The sequence below is a fragment of the Rhyacophila brunnea genome, unplaced genomic scaffold (assembly GCF_057557595.1).
Source record: "Rhyacophila brunnea isolate RB1 unplaced genomic scaffold, BYU_Rbru_1.0 scaffold_15, whole genome shotgun sequence".
NCBI classification, from domain to species: Eukaryota; Metazoa; Arthropoda; class Insecta; order Trichoptera; family Rhyacophilidae; genus Rhyacophila; species Rhyacophila brunnea.
The window spans coordinates 1,885,943-1,913,788 of NW_028232806.1; the positions used below are offsets into that span (position 1 = coordinate 1,885,943).

Below are 27,846 nucleotides of genomic sequence, written 5' to 3' on the forward strand. Positions count from 1 at the left end.
AAAGCTGTAAGGGCTTCAACATCCGCGGAAGTTTGGAGATTAATCTCAAAAAGATCAGGTCGTAAGACGCTGAAAATCACGTGTCGATATTGTACGCCATGTGCCATTTTGCCCACCGTTTGCTCGCCTTTTAAACGTTCGAATTAGTTTTAAATTATTGAACGTTTAACACTGTTTGTACAATGCGGCTTGGACTAAACGCAGTGATTAAATTGGTTCAGACTATGTGGACACGCGTATCTCTAGATTTCGCGTGGTAGACCATCATAAAAACAAAAAAAAAACATCGCGTTCATAAACAATAACTAACAAAAAATATTTATGTTGGAAATTCAAATTTAAAAATTGATTGCAAGTGAAAATAATAAACAATAAGTCGCAAGTTACAATATGTCGGTGTATTTTATAAATAAATTTGCGTCGTAGCTATAAAAATGTACCAATATTTTTTTAAGTTTCTGTAAAAATCAATTTAGCAAAAAAGTGAAAAGTGCATAAAAATTGTGTAGATATATAATTATTTATAAATCAATGAAGATATATTTGTGAAAGCTTTTTAGAAGGATTTAAGATATTGAATTAAATCAATCTGTATGGGAATTTTTGTGTTAATACAAAAATGGATTAAAATACTAATTTAGTGCAAGAAAATTATACAAAGACTGGAAAAAATATACAATTCGACGTAACTATGAATTCAGAAATGGAAATTAATGATTCAATCGAGAAAAACTTTATTCCAAATGTGCCTAAAATTTCGTTTTCTATTGACAATCTGCTTGCTAAAACAAATCAAAATAAACATTGCGATATTAAAACAGATAAATTAAATTGTAATTCATTAGAAATACAACGTGATTTCTCGAAAAGTAATGATTATTATCATGAAAAGATTGGTTGTTCTGATTCTCAAGACAATTTTTCGTCTGATATCGTTTTGAAACACGATAAGGAAAAGAGTGGAACAATTCCGTTTGTGATGGATACAAATAATTGCAAATTTAATAATTATAATAATATAAATCCATCAATTTTTTCATCGTCTACTTACAATAATTCATTGCGAAAAACTGATGCAACAATGATTGAAAAGTCAAATAATAATTCGGAATATCTTAGGAATAGTTTGACAAATGTTCCAAATTCAAATTTGGAATCTGATTTTAGCCGTCGCAAAATGGCGTCGGCTTTGATCAAAAAAGGCGCTAAAACTGATATGACGTTTCAAAGTGAAAATATATCGCTTTCCGAAGCCGGGATGTCGAATAAAAATGACGGTTGCTTTTCGGACGTGGCCAGTGTCTGTAATTCTGACTTGGATAATGACGACTATGAAGATATTCTGGCCAGTAGAATGAAGAGCGCATGTCCGGAGGAGTTCAGGCCAGAAAATTACAACGGTAGTTCCACTGATGAAAATGTTACTGAAGATCATCTGGCGGAAGGAGACGGAAATTCATATGGTAAGAGGAATATCATCATGACATTTACATACATTTTAAAACACACCGAGTTAACGCAAGCGCAGGAGGCGTCCGCTAAAAATTAGACTAAAATCAGTGATGGTTTTATGTGCATGAATGCCACTTGAATATTTTTTGTCTATTTAAAACTGCCATTATTATTTCAAACACTGCATTCCTTGGTGGGTCATGACTTGTCCTGGACACAATCTAACCAAAAATCAAAATTGTTAATGTAAACCGGGAACTCAGAAATAATGGGAACTGAAATACATAACGGGTAAGGTGATAGCAGGCAACCGACTCGAGTAAGGAAGAATCCGTGTTAAACTTACACAAGTGTTAAGAATACGTTTTACGTCGAATACTGAAAACTGCTCTCGGTTTATGCATTTACGCTCATTTAATGTTGGTGTATTACACACACTATTGCACGTGCATAATGCGTGCTTCATTTTCGTAGGACACTCACACATTCAAAAGTCTGCTTCAACATGCGGCGTATTGAATATAGCCTATCGCTATTCTATTTATTATCTGTTCTGTGATGTAAACCCTCCCTCTATATACTTACCTACATATCATTAAAGTGGTTACATGTAAATTGTACCTACGTAAAAAATTTCAACGTGGCACAGTTCGCCGTGAGCTTTTTTATCGGAAAGAGATGACCGTATACTACTATACGGTCTTCAATTTTATTACATTCAATATGAACATTAATTCAATTTTTATAGCTGATGTTGTCAAAATTCTTGAATTCTAGAATGAAAACCTGACATAACCTAAAATCCAATATATCGGCTATTTTTTTAAATTTGTTTGCTGCTGGCTTCCTGTAAAATGTAAACCGACAAGAACTGTGTTTTATTTAGACATCAATTTTATGTCAGTAGGTACTATACGACCCAAAGACGTTGAACAGTCTTTAATATACAGCCATATATTTCCGATACAACATTTCACTGTGAAGTGTGCTACGGCGAACTGCATACGTACAAGTTTCCGGACACGCGTTAAAATATGTAGTTCAACTATTTGCCATTTCTTCGTTGACCTCTCTGTGACAATTTTATCTAAATAGTATTTTTATGTTTTCTGTTCATTTATAGTTTTATAAAACAGCATAGTGTAGTAAATACCTATGTTTGTTCAATGTTTTATATATCTCCAAAAGTTTAATACAATATGTAAGTTATATAAAGCTTTCCACGAATCTCATTGTAGACCAGTAATACCTACTTCCAATGTCAAGACATCGGACCCCCGCAAGTTACCTACCAGTGGTGAAGGGTGGATGTAGGCTGTGAAGATCCGCCATAAAAATAATGCACACTAAACTTTGTCAGACATACTTATTTGTTGTAATTAAAATAATAAAAATTGCAGATGGGGTTGGTTAATTTTTAAAATTCAATTATTAAACCCTGCCTCAGTCACGCCATAAAAGATAAAACATATTCTTCTATCTATAAAATATCTAAAAATATACCATTAAATCACATAATACCCTCTGCAATTTGTTTGACCGACAAATTTTAATGTGCACTATTTATGTCTAATCTCCACAGCCTACCTCCACTCTTCGCTACCTGTTATTTAGATACACCGAGTTATTCACAGACGTGCATAAAAATGAAAGTCCACCTTTATTATTGAACTTATAAAGTATTTTTTAAACTCCTGTAAAATTTCATATTGTCACATCCGCGGTTTCAACGACGATATAGTTACAGTCTGTATATATAGGGTGAGAATGTGGGCCTTCGCCGCTTCCCGAACATGATTCTTTTTTATACGAGATATGAATTATACCTACTTTCCCAATCTATTAACTCTATGCTCTCGATCTAAATCCAAACACACGTTGAACACACCATTATGATTTTGGTAGACGTGAAATACGAATCCGAGACCGCGACTTCGTAAAGGGTAGATACCTACCTACCCATTTGAGTTATAAAAAAGTAAATCACCAGTCTTGCTCATCAGTGGAGCATTAGCAACTTTTATGGTTATCAGCCATTCACGCATTCTATTGGCTCCTTGTGTTGGATCAAATGCACATTATAATAACAGCATGTTAATTTATGCCAGATGCGGAATAGAACCCGTACTCACGGCTTCAAAGACGGACGCTTTATCGTCTGTCACACCGTGGAACATTGGAAAATATTAGGGAATAGAATATTACTTATCTTCCTAGAATGTTTATATAATATAATTATTGTTGCCTCTATTCTTCCAATAAACCAGTTATTTTAAGTTATACAAGGTTAATATGAGTTTGAGATAAGGCAGGCGCATGCACAAGTGTGGGAGAACCGAACCCCCCCCCAGATACAGAATTAATACAAATTATTAGCCCATAAATGGATTGATCTTTACCTCTCGGCACCCTGCGACACGACGAGCCTGTGTTGGTAGAACACCCGTCGCACTCAAAAATTGGCATCCGATGTGTGCTTTAAGGACAAGAGACAAGTGCGGTTGATACAAATATATTTTGTAAAATTCCTATTGGAGTTTGCAATTGACACGTAATTTTTGAGAAATTTGAACATTTTTATTATGTTTTTAATAATACCTAACATATATTGTAAACATATATGTACATATAATGATTTAATCGCAAACTATAGAGTCATATCCATATAAAACGGTGCAGTGACGTCCGCAGACAAAGTGCCGCCTTTAAGGGGGGATATGCTCAGCGTAGGTCAAAATGGAGCTTTTATTCTATTTTCAAAGCATGATCCTGGACATTCCTTAAACGTTGTAGATAATCTATTTATATAATTTTGAAGCCTTATTATCCTTTTTATTTATTTTAAACATTTGATGACTGCATAAAATATTTTTATTACATAAAATAGTATTATTTTAAACCTCTCGCTCTAATGTTTTAGAATATAGTCATATTTTAGTGCATGCAGTGGTGTTAAGATTTTTTACATTTATTAATTTTTAAACGCATTTATAAAACCATCAGTATAATTTATATCGACATTATTATAGTGAAATATTTACGATAAAAAAATATATTGATAATCTCTGTGATCCCAAATTTGACAAGAATTAGGCATTTTATTATTCAAAAAATGGGCAAGATTAACACATTTGAAGATAATTCTAAAGATACTAATTATAAGCTATGTCTTTGACCATTCAAGTGTGATAAACATCCTACGAATAATGATTGCTTTATAATATTTTTTTTAACATTTGCCGCCCTTTATAATGTGCAGCCTCTAAACAACGCATGGCAAGCCTACCCGCAGGATGTCAATGAATCGGTGAATAAAACGCAGTGCGGCGTCGCTACATGAATATTAGGAACACGCTGAAGATACCAACGTACGACGTTGCCAAATAAAAGATCAAATAATGTAATTAACGGCTTCAACATCAAAATATACATCTTGCAATAACATAGTCAAATAATAATAATGTCAAATCGCTAAATAGCGTCCTCAGTCAACGCCGGTAATTGCTTAATTGGTCCCGTGGAATATTTCCGTCGCCATGTTGTTCTTTTCTTTTTGGCGGGTTAATTCATTTTCCCGCGCGCAGTGTTGCCAACAATTCGGATAAACGATTTAGTTATTTCCACGGCGCATCAATCAGGAGACAATTAGTGGTCGGGAAACGCTTTTAAAGCTCTGCCAGAATTGCCAGAGCAAAAAAAATAGATACTCAAATAATCTAGGACCATAACGACACATGTATGCCTACAAAGATGTTATATTTTTAGTGACTACGCTAATTGGTTTACAGTCGTCATTATCAGCTGTTTTCTAAATATGGATGAATGAAGTATAAGTATTTAATATGTCTCTCGCGTGATCGACCTTTTATTAAAAAAATCAATAATAAATTTAAAAATTCAAGTTATGTCTCGAGGATTCGATTCGGTTAGTTAAGTGCGAATCAAATTGAGGTGCATGTCGTCTACTGTCACGCTGTCGCGGCGACAAATTTAGTCAATGGTTTTGTCATTTTGCAGAATATTTTGAACGATCACCATCTCTGTAAATTCGCTAAAGAATGACACTGATGAAGAGTGCCTACTATAATATATTAGTAATTTGAATTATTACTTTAACAGTTTTTACGTGTGCGTACGTTAAAACACTTGCGGCATGACATCCATAGATAATATTTTTAACAGAACCCAACCTGCAGACCATAGATAATAGACAACATTTTTATCGAAAATACATAGTGCCAACAGCTAAAAACAAAAAAACGTGATTTTGACGTGACATTCGAAAAGTGTAGGCAAGTGGAATATGATAAAAACGTTCAAAACGTCATGCAGGTGTCGATTCAGTGCAGTTCAACGTAAGGTGACCTCATTGTTGTTTTAGTGATTTCGGCAGATGTTGCCTACTTTACTGCCAATGTTCTTTTAAAGGTTCAAAATATGCTACGGGATCGGAACATCAGTCTGATAACATTTTAAACACCAAGAAAAACGACAGGCGACATGCACCTCAATTTGGTTCGCGCTTTAGTTACATACCTACCTACTGTTATTTATGATTAATCATCTAAACTAAATAATGCTTATTCTTTTTAAGTTTGTAACAATACTATGTAAAGGTGTTTTTTTATTATCTAATTATGTGATTAATGTGAACCTTATTACAATAATTGATTGGAATTATATAAAATTGCAGCCAATTAGGCTTAATCATTTTTTAAGCTTCGTTTTCAATTACATATTATTTTAACTACATCTTCATAGAGGAAAGATTTTTTAACATCATAAGAGTGACGTACCTAAAAAACTGAAATACCAACCCTACCATTGTGATTCATACATTTTGTATTCATGGTACCAGTGATATTATTGATTATTTATTTTAGTGCAATCTTTACGAAAAAATCCAATAAAAATGCATTACTACTGGCCTTATAAATCGTATAGGTTCATACTATTCAGAACAGCTCAACCAAACAATCTTTTCATTTTTTGGAAACCTTCTCTTATGTAATAATATATGATGAGATGAAGGTTTCTATATTTCTCTATCAAAATCGCTAAAGCAAATTCCGATTTGACGTAGGTGCCATTTTTCTATAAAACAACCTTCCAAACTTCTCTACTTTCATCCTCTTCAGTTTGTATGAGAATTAGTGGACCAGGGGTTCTTTATATTGTGTTTAGGGTCTATCTGAAAGTGTAAATAGAGGTAGCGCCAGGGGTGGATTTAACCATTAAATTTACCAGTTGTCATTATATAGATCCACCAGTATAAGTTTTCCTTTGCTTCTTCTTCTTATTGTGACATCCCCTAGCGGAGGTCGGCCACCATCAAGGCGATCTTATCTTTGTCGTCTGTTACCCGGAACAGTTCAGTGGAGCTGCACTCCAGCCAATCACGGAGGTTCTTAAGCCACGAAATGCGGCGCCGTCCTGTGCTACGCTTCCCATTGATCTTTCCTTGAATGACAAGTTGGGGAATGCTGTATTTTTGTCCTCTCATAATGTGGCCGAGGTACTGTAGTTTCCTGGTTTTGATACTACCTAGAACTTCTCGGTCCTTCCCCATTCGATTGAGAACTTCAACATTTGTCACCCGGTCAGTCCAAGGAATTTTGAGGATGCGCCTATACAGCCACATCTCGAAAGCTTCAAGTCTCCGTGACATCTCTTGGTTTAGCGTCCATACTTCCATACCCTAGAAAAGAATTGAGAGAACATAACAACGTACCATACGCAGTCTCAGACCTAAGTTAAGATCTCGATTGCTAAGGAGGCGTCTCATTTTGAGAAAGGCGCTCCTTGCGATCTCAATTCTAGTTTTTATTTCCTGAGACTGGTCCCATTTCTCATTTACCCATGTACCTAAATATGTATAATGGGTCACACGTTCGATTGGTTCGTTGTTAATGACAAAATTTGTGTTGGTGTCTGGTGTCGCTATTTTTGATACTAGTAATAGTTTTGTTTTCTTGAGGTTCATTTTTAATGAATTTAAAAAAAACGAACCAACGATATGACAGACAGACAATATAATATATTCTTAATCCAACGTAACCAAATAAGTACGAATGAAAAAGTGAAAGAAAATGGTTTGGTTAAGGCAAGGTTTAATTGATTTTTAAAAACTAACCAATACCATTTGTAAAATAAATTATATTCTTAGTTCAATAAAAACAAATACGTATGACTAACAAAGTTTAATGTGCACCATGTATAGTGAATCTTAACAGCCTACCCCCACCCTTCGCCACTGATAAATAATAAAATACTTACTATTGATGCTTTTAAATAATTTAGATTTTAAAAAAAGTTGACAGACACTCCTCTATAAAAGATTTTCCAATATTCGATGCATGGCAGAGTTCTTTCGCGAATACCATCTGTAAGGGATCTTGGCATTACGTTTGAAAGTAGTAGACAGCTGTCATTTAGTGGTCATATAGCTATCATTTGTAAAAATGCGCTACAAATGTTGGGCTTCGTCTTGCGTACTTCCCGGGTCTTTTCGGATGTTACTGTATTAAAAATTCTTTATAATTCCTTAGTAAGAAGCCGGCTTGAGAGTGGGTCAATTGTTTGGGCACCACATCAGTTGAAATATGACCTTATGGTGGAGCGAGCTCAAAAGAAATTTTTGAGACTCCTTTATTTGAGGTTGTCAACAAAGCCTGGAGGGACCGCATAGTCGAGTTCAACTGCATTTCTGACAGGGTCGCAAGCGTGATACTTAAAATCAATGCTAGGTACCGGATTCAGATTTTGCAAGTATATGCTCCGACACAGAGCTATCCTGATGAAAAAGTGGAAGAGTTTTACGAGGAAATAACATCCTTGAAAAATAAAAGTAAATGCCACTTCAACATCATAATGGGAGATTTCAATGCACGTATTGGAGATGACGTAGCGGTCGGAAATTTCGGACATGGCTCAAGGGATGGTAGAGGGGACATGCTTGTGGAGTTTGCTGAAACCAACAATCTTCACATCATGCATTCCTTTTTTCAACATAAACCTACACGTAAATGAACGTGGAGAAGCCCGTCAGGAAGGACCAGCGAAATCGATTACATCCTCACTGACAGAAAATATACATTTTTAAACTGTAAGATGATCAATCAGTTTAACACCGGCAGTGATCACCGGATGGTGAGATGTAAGATAAGATTGAACGTCAAATCAGAAAGATCTAAACTGCAGAATAAGTGAAATGCTCGCGTATACCGGGAATGGGACGACTGGCCTCCGGACAATTGGACGCCGCACTGTCGTAGACACGTGCAGACGAGGTATTTTAATCATTTTCTATCTACTACCTTGTAGTTTGAATTCATTTTACTCTTAACATAATGTATTCTTCATCGGGGATTGAGAATTACCAAGCCTAAGGCTTTATATAAAATAAAAAACTCTTTTTTCGTTGGAACTTAAACATATGCACGATTAAATCATTGTTTACGTCTGCATATTTACATTCTCACCAACTATTAAATCATAATATAATCATTGAAATATAAATAATAATATTGAATATTTTTTTTGAAAGTACCTATAAGTACCTAACGCCTATTTATTTTCGAATTCCGTGGCGTCCAGTTGTCCGGTGCCAAATCGTCCTAGACCCCGTATACCTGCAGAACAATACTGAATTCCAAAATGAACTCAAAAATGCACTATCGGCTTTCTTAGATGAGAACGAAACCGTTTCCCTATCCAACGCGGAGGATATAACGAATATCATTCTACAATGTAAAACAGCCGTAAAAAGCTCGGAAGTTACACCTTCCACCAAGCTTTCGAAGGCAACATTGAATCTTATGGAGCAGAGAAGGAAAACCAAGAGCGATAGACAGGCACAAAACGATATGGAGTTTTCATCACTTTGCAAAACCCTCCGAAGGAAGATAAGAGAAGACCTTCGTAAATTCAATGTAAACCTCATACAAGCAATTGTGAAAGCAGGCAGAAGTCTAAACAAAAACAAGCAATGCTTGTCGATAGAAAAACGTCAAATCACAGCACTAAAAGCAAAAGATGGTTCTATCGTCAGAAATTGGGAACACTTGTTAAGCCGAGTTGAAGAGTTCTACAGCGATCTCTACAGTGATCACACTGACAATACGACTATAGACTTATATCTTCAGAGAAATGGAAATTTGGAAGACAATACTCCCGAAATCACATCCTGGGAAGTAACCCATGCTTTAAATTACATGAAAAGTGGGAAAGCTCCCGGGGAAGACGGTTTAACGATAGATATCCTCAAAAAAGCGGGAAAGGATGTAAATGAAGTACTTGCACAATTGTTCACAGCCTGCATATGCAAAGAGGATGTCCCAGAGGTATGGAAAAATGCCAGCATTGTCATTCTTCACAAAAAAGGTGACAGAGAAGACCTAGCAAATTATCGTCCAATAAGTCTACTCCCTATTCTCTACAAGACGTTCACAAAAATTCTCTCAAACCGTCTGCAAAATGTACTAGACGAGAACCAACCGAGAGAACAAGCCGGATTTAGACGAGGCTACAGCACTATGGACCATATCCAAGTCGTCAGAGAAATCATAGAGCGGTGCCAGGAATACAAACTGCCACTATGCATGGATTTTATAGACTATGAGAAGGCGTTTGATTCGATAAAGAAATGTTCAATACTCGACGCACTCAGAAAACAAGGAATCCCTGGGCGATATATAAATATTTTCAATAATATATACAGTAGCGCACAGCATCTGTAAATCTCCATAAACCATCGCGCAGATTTCCTATCAGCAAAGGAGTCCGACAAGGTGATACAATCTCACCTAAACTATTTACAGCTACCCTTGAAGACTTATTCAGGCAACTTGGCTGGAATGACAAAGGGATCCCCATAAATGGAGAATACCTGAGTCATCTGCGCTTTGCCGATGACATAGTAATTTTCTCGCAAGACTCAGAAGACCTCCAAAGCAGAATGCAGGAACTCGCTGAAGTAAGCAACAAAGTAGGTTTGAAAATAAATGTAACAAAGACGAAAGTCATGTTCAACTGCTTTGCAGGCCAAAAAGAGATCCTCATCAATGGCCAGCTCGAACAGGTGAAAAGCTACATCTATCTGGGACAACAAGTGTCTATAGATGGATGTATATTAATTTGATGAAATTGTTCGCAGAGTAAAGCTAGGCTGGAGTGCTTTTGGCCACCTGAATAATATCTTCAAAAGTGACCTTCCACTGTGCCTAAAGCGCAAAGTGTTCAACCAGTGTGTGCTTCCCGTGATGACATATGCGTGTGAAACATGGACCCTAAGTAAAAGAGAGATCCAGAAACTCAGAGTAGCACAACGTGGTATGGAGAGGTGCATGCTGGGCATAACGCGAAAGGACAAAAAGAGGAATGAGTGGATAAGGAAGCAGACAAGGGTTTGCGATGTAATAGAGTTTATTAAAAGCCTTAAATGGAGATGGGCTGGACACATAGCTCGAAGAAGAGATAATCGTTGGACAAATCTAGTCATCCAGTGGTATCCAAGAAGTACAAAACGTCCACAAGGTAAACCTAGAGGCCGCTGGATCGATGAAATGATAAAGTTCTGCGGAAGTACGTGGCAACGCAATGCACAGGACCGAGAGAAGTGGAAGCAACTTGAAGAGGCCTTCATCCAGCAGTGGATAGATTCAGGCTGATGATGATGATGATGATATGGATACTATCCGTGGCTTTATCCAACTGACTTTCTCTTAGGTATGCATGCATACTGTAGTTGCTAGAAGATATCAATATTTGGCCACGTATTTTTTTCGACTTATACGTGGTGTGAATGAGAACTCTGCCATTCTTGGTTGTATTGACTTGTGTGTCCCTGATAACTATCTTAGAAATCAGGAGCATCAGTTGTTTGTTCTCCCGAGAAGCAGAACTAACCTGCCATTGGTGATGCCAATTGGGAGGGCAATAACTCGCTTAAAATCGCTTCGGATGTTGATATATTCCATCTACGTGAAGATGAGTAATTCTTAAAATAGGGTCTGCTTAACTCATCCGGTGTACTTCCTTGTACCTATATACTTTATATTTTTTGTATTTACACATTTCTACTGTGGAATAACTTAATACTGATATATCTCTTTTTTATGTACCTGTAGGGGTTATTATCCTACCATTCGCACGACTCAATTTATAATTACAAGTACCTTGTAACATAATATCGTGAGACAGCAAAACAAGCGATTTGTGTGAATAAATCAAAAAGCTAATTTAGCAAAATAATTATTTTAAATAATTATTTATAATTTACAAAACACATGATATGCACAAAATTGTTTACATGAAAATCAATCTTGCTAATTATTAAAACTGCTTATTTGACAATTTGCAAATAGTGACAACAGCATTTTCTATTGTATCGAATCTGTATAAAACACTCAATTACATGACATCAATATGTCAGTCAGTTATCAAAGATTTAACCGTAAGGTTATCGTTCAACTTCGCCCGATCGACTTCGCAATTTCTCATAACGCACACACGTGCTTTAATTCTGCTAAATTATAATCTGTAAACTTACCTGTAGTAATTAAATTGATATTTATTTGGAAGGAGATAATAAAACCAGGGTTCATTTCATTCACGCATCAATCTTCTTATTATTGGAGTCAAACAAACCTACCCTCCTGTTCCTTATTCCATCTCATTATTTTCTTCTGTATCTAAATGTCATTTTATTAACGTCTTAAACATATAATTTGTAATGTCCACAATATGTAAAATTGAAAATTGAAATAACTATCTGGTAATATTCAAAGTCTTTTTTATCGACACCCACGCGATGTCGCTGGGTCACTAGCCGTTTTAAATTAATTGTTATAATTTTACTTTTCTATATAATATATTATATTACCACCTCACCGCCCCCCTTCCACCAACTGTATTCCGAAATCTTTAATGAAAATTATTTCTTTGACATAATAAGCGTCTGCCGTAATCTACTGTCACATAAATACTCTCTTCTGCGAGGCTAAAACAGTCATCCGACGGCTAAAAAATGCTTTAGATCTTTTTAAACGGTCCCCACGTATAAATAAGGAGCAGTTAATCTCTTTTATATGTCCGCTAATTGTCTGCTAGACTGATAAATGCCTCTCCATTCGCCGTGGCACACCTTTGCGGCGATCTCGAGACGGGATTTCAGTGATTTTTTTTTGTAATTTTGGGCGCCATTCTGATTAATCAGTATTGCAAGCTTTCGCGGTTTTTTTTTAATTCGAAGAAAAATTCAAAATGAGAACATTGTCATTTTAATATATATATATCAAAGCTATTGGAAAAAAAATCTTTACTAGACGTAGCCTAAATAAAATATATTATGAAAATGGTTACATACATGTAGATTTGGGTTTCGGGAATTTCCCGACGGGAATTCTCAAGAATTTTTCGAGATTTTCAATCCCAAATAAGTAAATAAGGTAACCGGACAAAACAGAACAGCCAGGGGAAAAATGAAACATTAATTTTTGTGGAATCTTTTTAGGTTAGGTTAGGTTAGGTCATTATTTCGTTGTACCTAGTCACCCAATTATTATGAACATATATTATATTGATTAAGATGAGATATCCTAAGCTTGCCGGCAACACTATAATATTGTGTCGCTACATTTCAAAATCAGCCAAGTCCACCTTTAGGTATTTTTGACTTTTTTGTGAATTGCTGAAGAAGTACTGCTTTCTAACATTTCTGCATTATCAAAATGTGGAATTTATTAATTTTAAATATTCTATACTCGAAATAATATTATAAACTTTCACCCTTGTGACTGTGTATCTGAGAAAACAAAAAGCTGTTTTTCTCCTATTCATCTATTATGGGTCTAGGACGTTTTGGCACCGGACAACTGGACGCCACGGAATTCGAAAATAAATAGACGTTAGGTACTTATAGGTACTTTAAAAAAAATATTCAATATTATTATTTATACTTCAATGATTATATTATGATTTAATAGTTGGTAAGAATGTAAATATGCAGACGTATACAATGATTTAATCGTGCATATGTGTAAGTTTCAACGAAAAAAGAGTTTTTATTTTATATAAAGCCTTAGGCATGGTAATTCTCAATCCGCGATAAAGAATACATTATGTTAAGAGTAAAATGAATTCAAACTACTAAGCAGTAGATAGAAACTGATTAAAATACCTCGTCTACACGTGTCTACGATAGTGCGGCGTCCAATTGTCCGGAGGCCAGTCGTCCCATTCCCTCTATTATGGACTTGGCTGATTTTGAAATCTAGCGACACATATATACTGTACGGCAACACTGTATATTATAATTTGAATTAATATGGCGTATTGAAAATCTGTGCTACGAGTATTAAAAATCTATCAACATACTAGAGATAGGACAATTTCAATAATAAATTTATATTTTTCCTGAAAGGTCATGTTATATTTATCGTTGTTCTGTTTTGTCACTGTTCTGTTTTGTCATGGAACCCTTAACAGCCTACCTCCACCCTTCGTCACTAATACAATATCTAGATTACTGTACACTATAGCTACTTTGATGCAACCGTATAACATCCTGCCATACGACTATTTAAGTGTTACCATTCTCGAATAACTAAAAGTTAACAAAGTTTCATCTTACAGAGGAAAAGATAAAATAGACGCAGTAATTAATCACTACTGCTGCTTGCATTTCGACAACTTTATGCTCAGTTTATTTTGAGTGATAGCCGCTTACATTTCAACTATTTTTTTCAGTCAGTCGTTTTCTGTGAATTGTATCTCTATTAATTGCCAAGCAAGGGTAGGTATAAATAATTACAAGATAAAAAGAACTTTTTTATATACAACGTTTTTAAATTTTCTGTTGAATTATTATGCTCAATATGCTCAAACTTGTACTTGATATGAAGTAAATAAAAAACAAACAAACAAATATAGAATACTGAAATGTCATTTTGACATTTAATTTTGATTTCCATAGTAACGCACGTATATATTAATAATTTAGTTGCTAGGACCATTCCCTTAGCAACCGATAATAGTCTTTTACTTTTTACGGATTTTTCTGAGATAACTTTCCATACAAAACAGAATTAACTGAAAATGAATTCAATTCTGCTTAAAGATGGCTAAAAGTATTAAAAGAATGCATTGGCATCAAAGAGATTGATGACTGGATGAGTCCAATCTCTTTTATTGGCATCGTGTTCTGGTATATTCTAAAAGTTTCAAATGTCTAGCTAGTCGGAAAGTTAGTTAAAAATCGATTGCAAGATTTGTACTGGACAAACAACCACCGGACACACAATAATACGAGCTAATAAAAACGTTGTAAAATACTCCCAGATTCTGGCGACACTAAAGACGTTGAAGAAACCTTTCTCTATACCATAATCATCATTGATTTAATTTTATTATTATTATTATTTTCTATATTCTTTTCTTCTCTCTTGTGAGGGTAATATTATTTGTTATAATGTAAATCTCATGTTGTGTACGTCTTGAATTTAGATTGATTATGTCCACAATGTTTTCTTTTCTTAAATAAATAAATTAGTCATCTGCCGAGGTCGATATACTGCTTAATGTAGGCCTCCCCTAGCTCTCTACACTCATCTCCTACCCTAGTTATTTGCTGCCACGTACATTCACCGAACTTTTGTGCTCGGCTATCCAGGGTTACATGTAAATTGTACGTAAAACATTTCACCGGGGCATAGTTCCTCGTGAGTTTTCTATCGGAAAGAGATGACCGTATACTATACGGTCTCCAATTGTATTAGATTCATTATGAACAATAAAACAATAATTCAATTTTCATAGCTGATTCTGGCAAAATTCATGAATTCAAGAATGAAAATCTAACCTAAGCGAACCTCACCTAACAAATAATCCAGCATATCGGCTATTTTCAAAATTTGTTCGCTGCTGGCTTCCTGTAAATGTAAAGTGTAAACCGACAAAAAGCGTGTTTTATTCAGACATGAATTTTATGTCAGTACTGTACGACTCAAAGAGGTTGGACGGTCTTTAATATACGGCCATATATATTTCTGATAGAACATTTCACGGTGAAGTGTAATACGGCAAACTGCATAAGTACAAGTTCCCGGACACGTCTATCCAGGGGGTTTTAGGGCGTCCATTTTAGGTGTTTAGTGCCCCTTCGGTACCACTGTATGACGGCATTTGTCCAGCTGTTGTCTAATCACCATATCCAGTGTGATATATACGTGTTATGTCCAACAGGCACCTATCCATGCCACGTTGCGCTACTCGTAATTTTTGGATTTCTCTTACATTAAAAGTTCATGTTTCACATGCACACGTGAGCGTTGATAGCACACAATGGTTGAGCACTTTACTCTTAATCAGCGCTCGAAATGCAAAAGTTTACGAACCGGAGCGCTCGACATTTTTCTGAAGATATTAAACATAGTTATCAAATTTTATAAGTATTTTATAAAAATAAGTGTGTTAGATTTTTTGTTATATGGCCTATCTAGCTCAGACGGTCAATTTATTTTTTTCCATGAGACGGAGCGATAACTTTACCGATTTCACAAACCGGAACGGCGCTCTGGTCCATTTCGAGCCCTGTTCTTAATATGCAATGGAAGGTCGCTTTTGAAGATACTATCCAGGCGCCCAAAAGCAATCTTTGCCGGTTTAGCTTAGAACTTAAGTATCTCTTCCCATATTGGAAGGTCCAAACAAACATATTAATTGGTATTTTATAAAATATAGTTTTTTTTTCCAAATAACAAAAACCTTCCACTGGGCACATGAAAAGCTAACTTAGATGTTTGAAAGTTTTCTACAATTTGAAAACCATTCCAGCGCATCTATTATATACACAAGACTGCTTTCGACCGCTACGGCAGCTATCTAGGGTAGGTTTATAGGGTATTAGGACTTATTTTAACAATTAAAATAAGTTAGTTTTAATTGTTACAATAAGTGCTATGTTTTAACAGCACCTCTTTTGGCTGTGGTAAATTTTAGAGCGAGATAGACAGCTTTGACTGTTTAGACGGCTAACTTATTGTAATTGTTACAATAAGTGGTAATACTTCGATACAAACTTACCCTAGATAGCTGCCGTGGCGGCCGAAAGCAGTCTTGCATATAGAATAGATGCGCATATTACGAGTATTATCTAGGTATATGATAATCAACTAACAAAAACCTTCCACTGGGCACATGAAAAGCTAGTTCCGGTGCTTATTTATGATGTTTGAAAGTTTTGCTACAGTTTTGAAACTATAACGTATATATACGATAATCAACTTCAAAATATCAAGGTGTATTTTGACACTTCTAACAACTTTTGGGACATTTAAAAAAGACACCAACGGTAAATCTTTTTTACTCAGACAAGACTTGTGGCTCGGTATTATTTTTAATCCTATATAGAAGCAATTAATTTGAAATGTTATGGATTCCGTACGTTCGTTTCGACACATTTTTGTTGTAAATGTTTTTATCAACTCAACGTCTATCCAGAGGGTTTTAGTTTTAGGACGTCCATTTTGAGTGTTTAGTGTACCTTCGGTACCACTGTATGACGGCATTTTTCCAGCGGTTGTCTAATCGCCATATCCAGTGTGATATTTGAGTGTTATTTCCAACAGGCACCTTTCCATGCGACGTTGCGCTTCTCGTATTTTTTTTAATTTCTCTTACATTGAAAGTCCATGTTTCACATGCACACGAGAGCGTTGATAGCACACAATGGTTGAACACTTTACGTTTAAGATACAATTGAAGGTCGCTTTTGAAGATACTATTCAGGCGCCAAAATGCACTCCATTCCAGTTTAGTTCTGAGAGTTATCTAGTCATATATACCTCCGTAAATTGACATTTTGTTGTCCAATATAGAAATAACTATTGATTCACTCGATTTGAGTGCCATTGATGAGGATTGCTTTTGGTAGTATCATTACCACAGAACAGATAATAAATAGAATACCGATAGGCTATATTCAATACGCCGCATCTTGATGCAGGGTTTTGAATGTGTGAGTGTCCTACGAAAATGAAGCACGCATTATGCACGTGCAATAGTGTGTGTAATACACCAACATTAAATGAGCGTAAATGCATAAACCGAGAGCAGTTTTTAGTATTCGACGTAAAACGTATTCTTAACACGTGTGTAAGTTTAACTCGGATTCTTCCTTACTCGAGTCGGTTACCTGCTTCGCCTTACCCGTTACGTATTTCAGTTCCCATTATTTCTGAGTTCCCTGATCATTACTTATCAGTCCTTGAGACATTTTATCTTTAAACCTGCTTTGCGGCTTTCATTTGCAAGCTCCTGAATCCTGTTCTGAAAGTCTTCTGGGCCGTCAGCAAAGACAACAATATCGTCTGCAAAGCACATGCCTTCTCTATGATATAGTCCAGTGCATATTGTAGTCTTTGCAGTGACGTCCCGTAGGGGTAGGCAGATTTAGCGTCGCTTGGGGGCGGCAGTTACTCGAAGGACGGCAAATCGAGGAGAATCATTAGGTATATATAGAAATAGGTACCAGACTTAGTAATAACGGGAATATCTTTTCATTAAAAAAATGAGCTCACTGGATATATTAATTAACATGAAGGTTTAACAGGAATGTATTTTTTTTTTGCGAGTTTGCAATGTCTAGTTTACTTCCGTTGTTCTTGAACGTCACGTCCTTGATGACCAGCAATGACACGTGGAGATTTGCGAATTATATTTGAATTTTAGGTAGGTACATCTACATACTTACCTAATTAATTTATCCATAATATTTTTGCCGGTCACTCGCGAGTTTTGAAAGTTGTCAGGTGTATTTTGAAATGTATCGGAAACCGTGGACTCGTAATACTGTCTATTGAAGTATATATGGCATTTAAATTAGATTTAGTGGCATTATATTTTGTTAGTAATGTTTGAATACAACACATTTCTTAGATATTGGAGTCATGAAAAGATGATAAAAAAATATACTGTATAAAAAATGGAGCGGAATTTTGGCGCTGCCTAGGGGCGGCATTTTGTCTAGGGACGTCACTGAGTCTTTGTCAATGAAAACAAATATGTATGACTGACAAAGTATATTGTGTACCTACTATTTATGTCGGATCTTAACAACCTACCTCCACAGTTCGCCAGTGGGCTATACAATATATGAAAATGAAAATAATCCTGACAGCAGTAAAAATCAAATAAAAGAACACCGAATTAAACATGATTGCAAAGGAAACTTTATCTTATTTTGTGTTATTACAATTGGAAAGTACAAAACAAACATAGACCCCTCCAAACCAACCTGCTCCGCACCACACTCGGTCTTAATCGAGCGTATCACGAGGCCTACGTTTGGATGTGAAGCCTGAGAATGTCTCAAGAGTAGATGCCCAAGACCACACCCTCAAGTGACCTTTGACTGAGTTTACTGAAGGAGTTAATTTAATAAAAAGAACCATGGGAGTGAAAGGCATGGATTGGAAATACCTAAATTAATTTAATGATATATTATATAAGATACAAAAAATAAAGCTAAAACAATGCGGACAAACAAAATTATGTGAAGAGATCTTTACGTCCGCAATAAGACGCCGCATTTTTTTTAAATGCAATATAATTGATCTTTGTGGTTACCAACAACTGGTTGGATCGACTTAAGCATATTTTTCCATTAGAAGGTACAAGCAAACATACCTACTTAGTATTTTATAAAATATAGTTTTTCCAAATAACAAAAACCTTCCACTGGGCACATGAAAAGCTAGTTCCGGTGCTTATTTATGATGTTTGAAAGTTTTGCTACAGTTTTGAAACTATTCCGTATCTATACGATAATCAACTTCAAAATATCAAGGTGTATTTTGACACTTCTAACAACTTTTGGGGCATTTAAAAAATACACCAACGGTAAATCTTTTTTACTCAGACAAGACTACTTGTGGCTCGGTATTATTTTTAATCCTATATACAAGCAATTCATTTGAAATGTTATGGATTCCGTCCGCTTGTTTGACACATTTTTGTTGTACTTAAATGTTTTTGTCAACTCTAGTCACAACACGCTGTTTAAGATAATTGGCGGCATGAGATCTTTTATATTAGTCAATTAAAAGATAAGTAGGTATTCTAAAATTTTGTTTATCTTGGCTCTAACACTACAAATTCTACCAGCTCATCTATTCTATACACAAGACTGCTATCGAGGGTAGTTTTGTATCGAAGTATTAGCACTTATTGTAACAAGTAGGTACAATACGTTAGTTGTAATTGTTACAATAAGTGCAATGTTTTAACAGCACCTTTCTTGGGTGTGCTAAACTTTAGAACGAGATAAACAGTTTTGACTATTTAGACGGCTAACGTTTCGTAGCAATTATAATACTTCGATACAATCATGAAAAACTACCCTCGATAGATGTCGATAGCAGTCCTGTGTATAGAATAGATGCTCAGCGGGTCTATTCTATACACAAGGCGACTATCGACCAATAAAGTGATAGTATTTATTACATATTTGTATTGAGGTATTATAATCGTTACAATAAGTTAGCCGGCTAAATAGTCGAAACTGTCTATCTCGCTCTAAATTTTATCATAGCCAAAAGAGGTGCTGTTAAAATATAGCACTTATTGCAACAATTACAACCAATTTATTGTAATTGTTACAATAGTTAGTGCTAATACGTTGATAGAAATCTACCCTAGGTTAGCCGTCGTAGCGGCTGAAATCTGCCTTAATGTGTATAGAATAGACCCACTGGGGTTGTTAATAATTAAAGATGAATGGTTTTAGGTGACGAAATCAACCGCGATCAGTCGTCATCAAATATTTTTTATTTCCGTGTTAGCGGTCCGCAAAACGTTTTTCATATTTATTTTATTGTGTTAACTGTCAATTCATGGTGGAATTGCATTTTATTATTGATTAATTTAATGCACTAAATGCATTCAGTTGAAAATGTCCCTCTGAGGCGGACGAAACCGGTCCAAATTTATTAAATACTAAAAGTGTAATAAGTACCTACCTGCTAAAAAGTTTTGCGTTTTATTAAATGAATCAATAAGTTTCTCATATTTCCAGTGACCCGCAAGTATAAAAACGTTGAGCAACACTGGTGTAGTGTACCTATACAAAAATATAATTGTGTCGCGAAATTTCAAAACCCGCTAAAACACCTTTTTGATATAATTAATATATTATATCAATGGATTCGTTATTAAAATCTCTACATGAAAATTTTATTGTCTCTTTCAAAATCCGCTACGATTGACTGTCATTTATGAAACAAAATCAATGCGTTTATCAATTCTCGCTATCTACCGCGGGTCTACGTGTAATATTCCAATAAAAAGCGAGTCAGACTAAAAGCAACATGGCCGCCAGTACATTAATTATTTAATTAAAATGTATTTGTTCATCCAGAGGTCGGTCAATATAGGTCAATGATTACGATATATTTACAAGTTACAATGATAGAATAATCCGTGATTGATTTGATGGAAATTGCTGAGATTTTCACTTCGTAATATAAAAGGATCCGTACGATCGATCACGATCGACTCTTGGAGCATTTCTTGGCACAATCATCGTCTTCTTGAATGGCGATCAAGATTCTATTGACTTGTTTACAGTTGGCCTGACCTTTTTTGGCACAGGTTTCGAATAGGTACAATATAAATAGGTAGGTATTTAATTGGCACATAATATGTAATTACAATCGGACACACGCTTAAAATTTTATTTGACATTTTAAAAGAATTTAACTACTTCGCGCGTTTTCTTTGCATCTTACAACGAATTATCCATGTATTTAAAAATTGAACATTTTTGAAGTTATACTTCCTTAGGCGCGTCTGGAAAATCAGATAAAAGTCTATTTTTGGCGTGTGCCATGTAACACATAATTTATTTTTTCACACAAAAAAACACACTCGATTGGATTCAAACCAACGAACGCACAACCATTACGCCACAGAATGATACTGGAATCGTGACGATTATACAGTATAGTATTATAGTTTAGAATTGTTCCGTTACCTAGGCAGCGAATTTATTATTGTCGGCCATTTGCAATATCAGAATACATATCAATATTTATAAATGTAATTAACTTACGTCGGGGTTATTTTAATGCATCCGCAGTATGCGTTTACTAAGGACAGAGTCCCGTGTTGAACGAGATTTGTACCGCGACAAAGGGATTGGACAGAGTGATCACGGTAATCGAGAAATTGACCTTACTAGCTTTCTTAAAACCCATTCGTTGCGGACCTTTTAATTAATATTTAATTAACTGATTTAAATAACATGCTAATTATAACTAATGGCCACCTAATGGGCAACGCACCAGTTGCGGTGAATGAATGAATGAACGTAATGAATATTATTTGCAATAACACAAATATCATACTTTTATTTTTGACACGATAGGTATGTGGGAATGGTTCCTACGAACCCCTAAGGCAGAGCCGCCCCTGTATTTAGGTATATTGAACATTTTTTTACGGGTAAATCAAATTACAGAACAATTAATTTGTCTCTGAACGGTAAATAGTACACGTTCAGCTTTGATTGTTTTAGTCACGAGAAGTCATATTTAGCAAAGATTCAAACCTAAAGATTAATGTTATATTATGTATTCACAGATGCCAGTTCTCCGGGCGGACGAGAGGATCGAAAGAAAAGGCCGCGGACCGCGTTCACGGCGCAACAGATTAAATCACTGGAGTCTGAATTCGAGAGGAACAAATACCTATCGGTGGCGAAGAGATTGCAGCTTGCTAGAAGTTTGCGACTCACCGAAACTCAGGTAACATTATGATTCGTTTTTGGTGTTTTATACATGGCCCCTACAAGGGTGGCTGACAGGGCCCTAGCCTGGCGGCTCGAGCTCAGGAGGGGACCGGCGAGGCGAGTCGACCAGATAAGTGAAATAAACACACATCACAAATTTGCTTCACTAGTAAAAAAAAAAGTTATTTTCATCCAATGATCTTATTATTTAAAATTATGTGGTTATACGATACAATTTTTAACTGTGTTTCAATACTCGACAACTCCATAATTCAAATGGATGTATTAAAACATACAAAAAATACTAAATATACACATTAATTCTACCGCATATATCATTTGGAAATCGCTACTGTAGAGCCGTCTCACTGCATTTGTCCTTAGCGATAGGTAAGGGGGCCCACCAAAGATCCTAGCCTGGTGGCCCACTTCAGGATATGGGGGACATGGTTTTATATATAGCTAGTTATTAGTATTACGCCCGCGTAATATGTCGGCTTATAATATCGTGGGTTCGAATCCCGGTCTGGCAAAGTAGTAGTTTTTCAATGTGTATTAAGACCGGGCCGAATTTACCATAGAGCTAAAGAGACTATAGGCCAGGGGCCCCGGAGTCCAAAAAGTAAATTGACAAAAAGCATGACCCGGTGAATGAGCAGATCGGTAAAAAATAACGCAAATATTCTAGAATCTAAAAGATGGGAGATCAACTCCAAGTACCTTCCTTATTAGTTCGAATCGTTTCGAGAACCTTTTACTTCAACTTATTCAAAAGGAGAGGTATTGTTACAAAATTAAAAAATATTTATGCAACAACATTAGCCAACGTCGTTAAACTTGCACTAGATAGGTATTCACAATAGAGTTTGCAATTATTTTGCAAAATGTACAATAAAATATATTATTAAAACATGAGTTTTTTTAATATATAGGTAGGTAGGTACTATATTGATCCGTTTTAAATGGTTTGTTTGGGGCCATAGACCTTTATTGACGTAAATCTGGACCTATGAACCTAAAAGGTTGAGCAAGTGTTGCTAACATCCATTTCTCGTAAAAACAAAAATCTGTTTATTAACTCTGTCTAGGCTCATAATTTGAATAAATCGAACATGGTAATTATTTATATATGTATATTTATATATATATATATATCGTCGTTGCGCCTGCAAAATCCGACAAACATTTTTTTTGCGTTTTTACATTTTTACGCTATGTGATAGAACGAGACGTGACGGACGGGCCTGTAAAACCCGTTTTCTAATATCAACGCTAGTTTAGAAAAATGCAAAATAAGCTATGTATTTTCACTTAAAAATGGCTTGCAAAATACGCTATGAATATTCCGGTCACATATCGCATTTTAAAGTAAAAAAAAATACTATTAATTGCGCCTGTTAATGACACATGACGGAGTTTGCACTGACCTTTACTTCAGAATGCGCCTTTTACTACCAGCGCTAGTGCACATAGCGGATTATTTAGGTTTGTCGACAAATAATATTTAAACAATAAAAAAGTGTAAAATTACATTACATTGCACAATCATTTGTGTTTACTTAAAGAAGAGTGTTAGTTTTAAAAGCCCTGTAAGTAGGTAGGTTATACAACTGTTTATTATAATCTAATGTAACTTTCTTGATGTGCTATAATGGATATTTTTATTTCCCCTTCACTCGATAATTATTACTTATTTATATGTCAAATTTTGGCTAAGAAGATAAAGGTTTGTTCGATACAGACTATTGGCTTGGTTAAAGATGTTTTAGGCATAGAATTAATATCATTAAATTATGCAATTATCATTTTTTACCCGGGGAAAAATCCGCTATGTCTAAAATACGCGTTAATTTAAATCCGCTATATGCTGCCTCAACCACAAAACGGATTTAAAGACCCAAATAAAACAAGCTATGTGCCTTTTACCCACAAAAAAAAATATTACGACTAAAGTGTTAAATATTGTATTATAAAATATCATGTATACTAAATCCGAAGTAATTAACTAATTTTCAGTTTATTTGCTTTTTAAAAATCGTGAGGCATTGTTGAGTAAATCAGTTTTTTCCTTCTCCTGAAAAGTTGTGTTTTATTACATAGCGGATTTTGCAAGCGCGACGACGATATACTAGTAGGTGTAAGGTGTAAGGATGGTTTGTGACCTGTTACAGGCCCAGGAAATTATTTAAATAATATAATATATAACTAAATTGAAAAAAAACTATCCAAAGATAAATGTAGTATTTATATTGGTGCAAATGAGACTAGAATATACCTACGTCTTTGGCTTTCTAAATGATTAGGTAGTCTAACCACTAAGCTAACTACCCAAGTGCCATCCTTGCAGATGTTTCCAAATATCTACGATATCCAGGACTCGAAATGGACCGGAACGTACCGGAGCACCGTTCCGATTCATAGAATCTCCAAAATTATCGCTCCGTCTCGTGGAAATATTAATTTGACCGCATGAGCTAGATATGCCATATAATAAAAAAATCCAACAGACTTATTTTTATAAAATACATATACAATTAGATAACAGCGTTAATATTTTCATAAAATTATCGAGCGCTCCGGTTCGTAAAATTTTCCATTTCGAGCGCTGACGATATCTGAATTTGGAATATTTTAAAATGCCGCCAATAAATGGATACCGTTTTTATAATTTGAATTTGAATAACCATTACCTGCTTTGATTCATAGATGGCGTCAGTATTGTTACAAATTTTCTTTTTGACGTTTTTGTACTTGCTAGTAACGATGTTGGATTACTTACGATGCAATTATTAGTTAAATACATAGATACATAGGTAATTCAGTTGACTATGACCTACATAATATTACATGAACACAATTTATGTAGTACTAATTCCACATAATTTAATACTCATCAAGACCAGTTTTGTATACTTTAATGGGCTTCAGTTGATTGTCCCATAATGTTAGGGCTAGTTTCGTTCGCTTCAATGGGACACTCTCATCTAAAGCCCATTGAAGTGGATAAAACTGGTCCAGCGGGTCTATTCTATACACAAGCTGCTTTCGGTCCGCTACGGCAGCTAAATAGGGTAGGAAAGTATCGAATTATCAGCACTTATTGTAAAAATTGCAATAAGTTAGCCGTCTTTACAGTCAAAAATTGTCTATATCGCTCTAAAATTTACCACAGTCAACATTGGTGCTGTTAAATGTTAAAACATAGCACTTATTCTAACAATTACGAATAATTGATTTTGTGTGTAGAATAGATGCGCTGATAAGTGTTAAATTATATGGAATTTGTGGTATGTATTGTGTTTTATTTTCATTTAGGTATACCTGCAATATCTTGCCGCCATGAATTTACAGTTTACACCATTAAAGAAACTAAAAGTTTTGATTATAAAGTTGATTGGGTTCTGCCATATGTCATAGCGTTCATTAAACAATCTCATTATTGTTTCTTTTTTCTTTTTCAGATAAAAATCTGGTTTCAAAACCGCCGCACAAAATGGAAAAGAAAATACACGAACGACGTCGAGCTTCTCGCGCAGCAATATTACAGCAGTATGGGTGTTTTAGCACCCCGTCCAATGTTTTTGGGAGATCGTTTATGGATTTTCAACTGTCCAAATCAACTACCGATGAACCATTTACCTCCAAATCAATGGACAAGACCACTTCCCGGGATAAATAACGCTCAGTTCCCAAACACCAACAATCATAGCTTGCCGTCAACATCTGATTCAAGTCGGCCATATTTCCCGCTGAACATGCGCAGAGAAGAGGACATTACCAATTCCAACACGCATCAAATAATGCCCCAACATGGCTTGACTCATCCGATTGGGTTTGGAACAAGGGGATACTCACTCCAACAATCATTATCAACCGGTGGCAGTACAAATGGATCTAATTTTTGGAATAAAAATAATGTTGAACCAAATAATAATTTTATACAGAATGGTGTTGACTTTAGTGGAAATTCAAGTAATTTTAATTTACAGAGTATGGCACATTATAAGAATTTAGCGTATACGCAAATTAATAATGTAAACAGTTCACCGTTGTTACATTCAAATAAAAAGTTAGATGATAAAACTGTTGATGCATCAGAATCATTAGCTTACAAAAGTGATATTGATATATTGTCATCTTTAGACGATGAGACCATGAAACAAAGTTCTGATGATAATTTGAGTGTGTAACCGTACCGCTTATTACTTTTATGACATTTTTATAGGATTAGGTATCTACTTACAAAGGTACCAGCTGTTACCTATTAATATTTATATGTGTACATCGATATCTACAAAAAAATCGATCAATAATAATTGTTGTATTATTATCAATAAAGCGTGAAATTGTGTTAATCGAAGAAAAATAATGTACTACCTACCTAGGTACATATTATTGTATTATTTTAGGAATATCTTTATTATAGGATTAGTATAGTATTGTTTCTATAATGTTGTTTTTTAGTAACTTACTTATTTGGTAATAATAAATTGGTATCAATTTATTTTATGATGAATTATTTACATTCTCTGTGTAATATAAAAAGAAGCAATTTTTTGTAAAAAAAGTATTAGGTACAAAATTAGTCACAATAAATATTATCAGAAATGATACCTACACAGATTTTTGTTTTTTTAAACAACTGATTTCTCAAAATATTTTGCCACCATAAAAACAATATTAAATCATTTTACTAATTTGGGTATTAAACATTATTAATTTATTTAATTACCTACCTAGATCATGGAATGCATTAATATTATCATCTCTAATCATTGTAATCCATGAAGATAGTACATATTCGTCATTTTTGTGAGTCAATTTTATTATTGTCATCAAATAATCACGATTTCGTACCTACACACTTATCATATCGGTAGGTATTCCTAATAGTGTACCTATTTTTTTTAATAAAGTAAATGTTAATTTCCTGATTGTTGACAAATGAATACAGAATATTACAGTACTTAATAATATAAAAGGTAGCCCATACAATGTATTTTTGGGGTTTCAGACATTTTTTTTAAATCTAATGAACCCACTCAGTGGTGTTGTATGTAGCCTTCTAGACATCAACTAGCTAGGTACTATCGCTTACAAGTGATTAACCCAAAGATGAAAAACTTAATTCTATTATAAATGAAGCGGAGCCTAAATGTATGAAATCTAAACAAAAAATTAACACACTGTCAATCGATTAAATTAATAATAAACTACAAATGACTTCGCATGGCAGGTTCTTTGGAGAGAACTTCACACTTACTTATGATACTTACTTCACTACTTATGATATATTTTATTTGCCAATTTGCAGGATGTTAAAAAGACAATCTGTGACGATGAGTAAATAAACAGCCAATAATACTACACTTCAGCATTATTATTTAATAAAATCATGTAAAAATAATGTGTTAAAACATTTATATTAGAATTCTGCACAAGTTGGTGGGTACCTAGTTACAATGAACCAAACAATAATTAACATAAGAATGGCCACTATTGGGTATGTAAGAAAATCGAAATCGAAAAACAGAACTTAATAACGTATAAAAACTCCTAATTATATTCCAATTTTTTTGGATTTACCATATTTTTAAACCTTCAGTATT

At 34.8% G+C, this 27,846-nt stretch overlaps 1 protein-coding gene across 1 annotated transcript; it reads left to right on the plus strand.

Moving 5' to 3' along the window:
• Nucleotides 1-191: 191 nt before the first annotated feature.
• On the plus strand, nucleotides 192-26,857 carry LOC147074767 (uncharacterized). Its single transcript, XM_085942967.1, has 3 exons — nucleotides 192-1,463; nucleotides 22,090-22,253; nucleotides 25,699-26,857. The coding sequence occupies exons 1-3, from the start codon at nucleotides 692-694 to the stop codon at nucleotides 26,425-26,427; spliced, it is 1,665 nt and encodes a 554-aa protein (XP_085799093.1). The 5' UTR covers nucleotides 192-691; the 3' UTR covers nucleotides 26,428-26,857.
• Nucleotides 26,858-27,846: the final 989 nt, after the last annotated feature.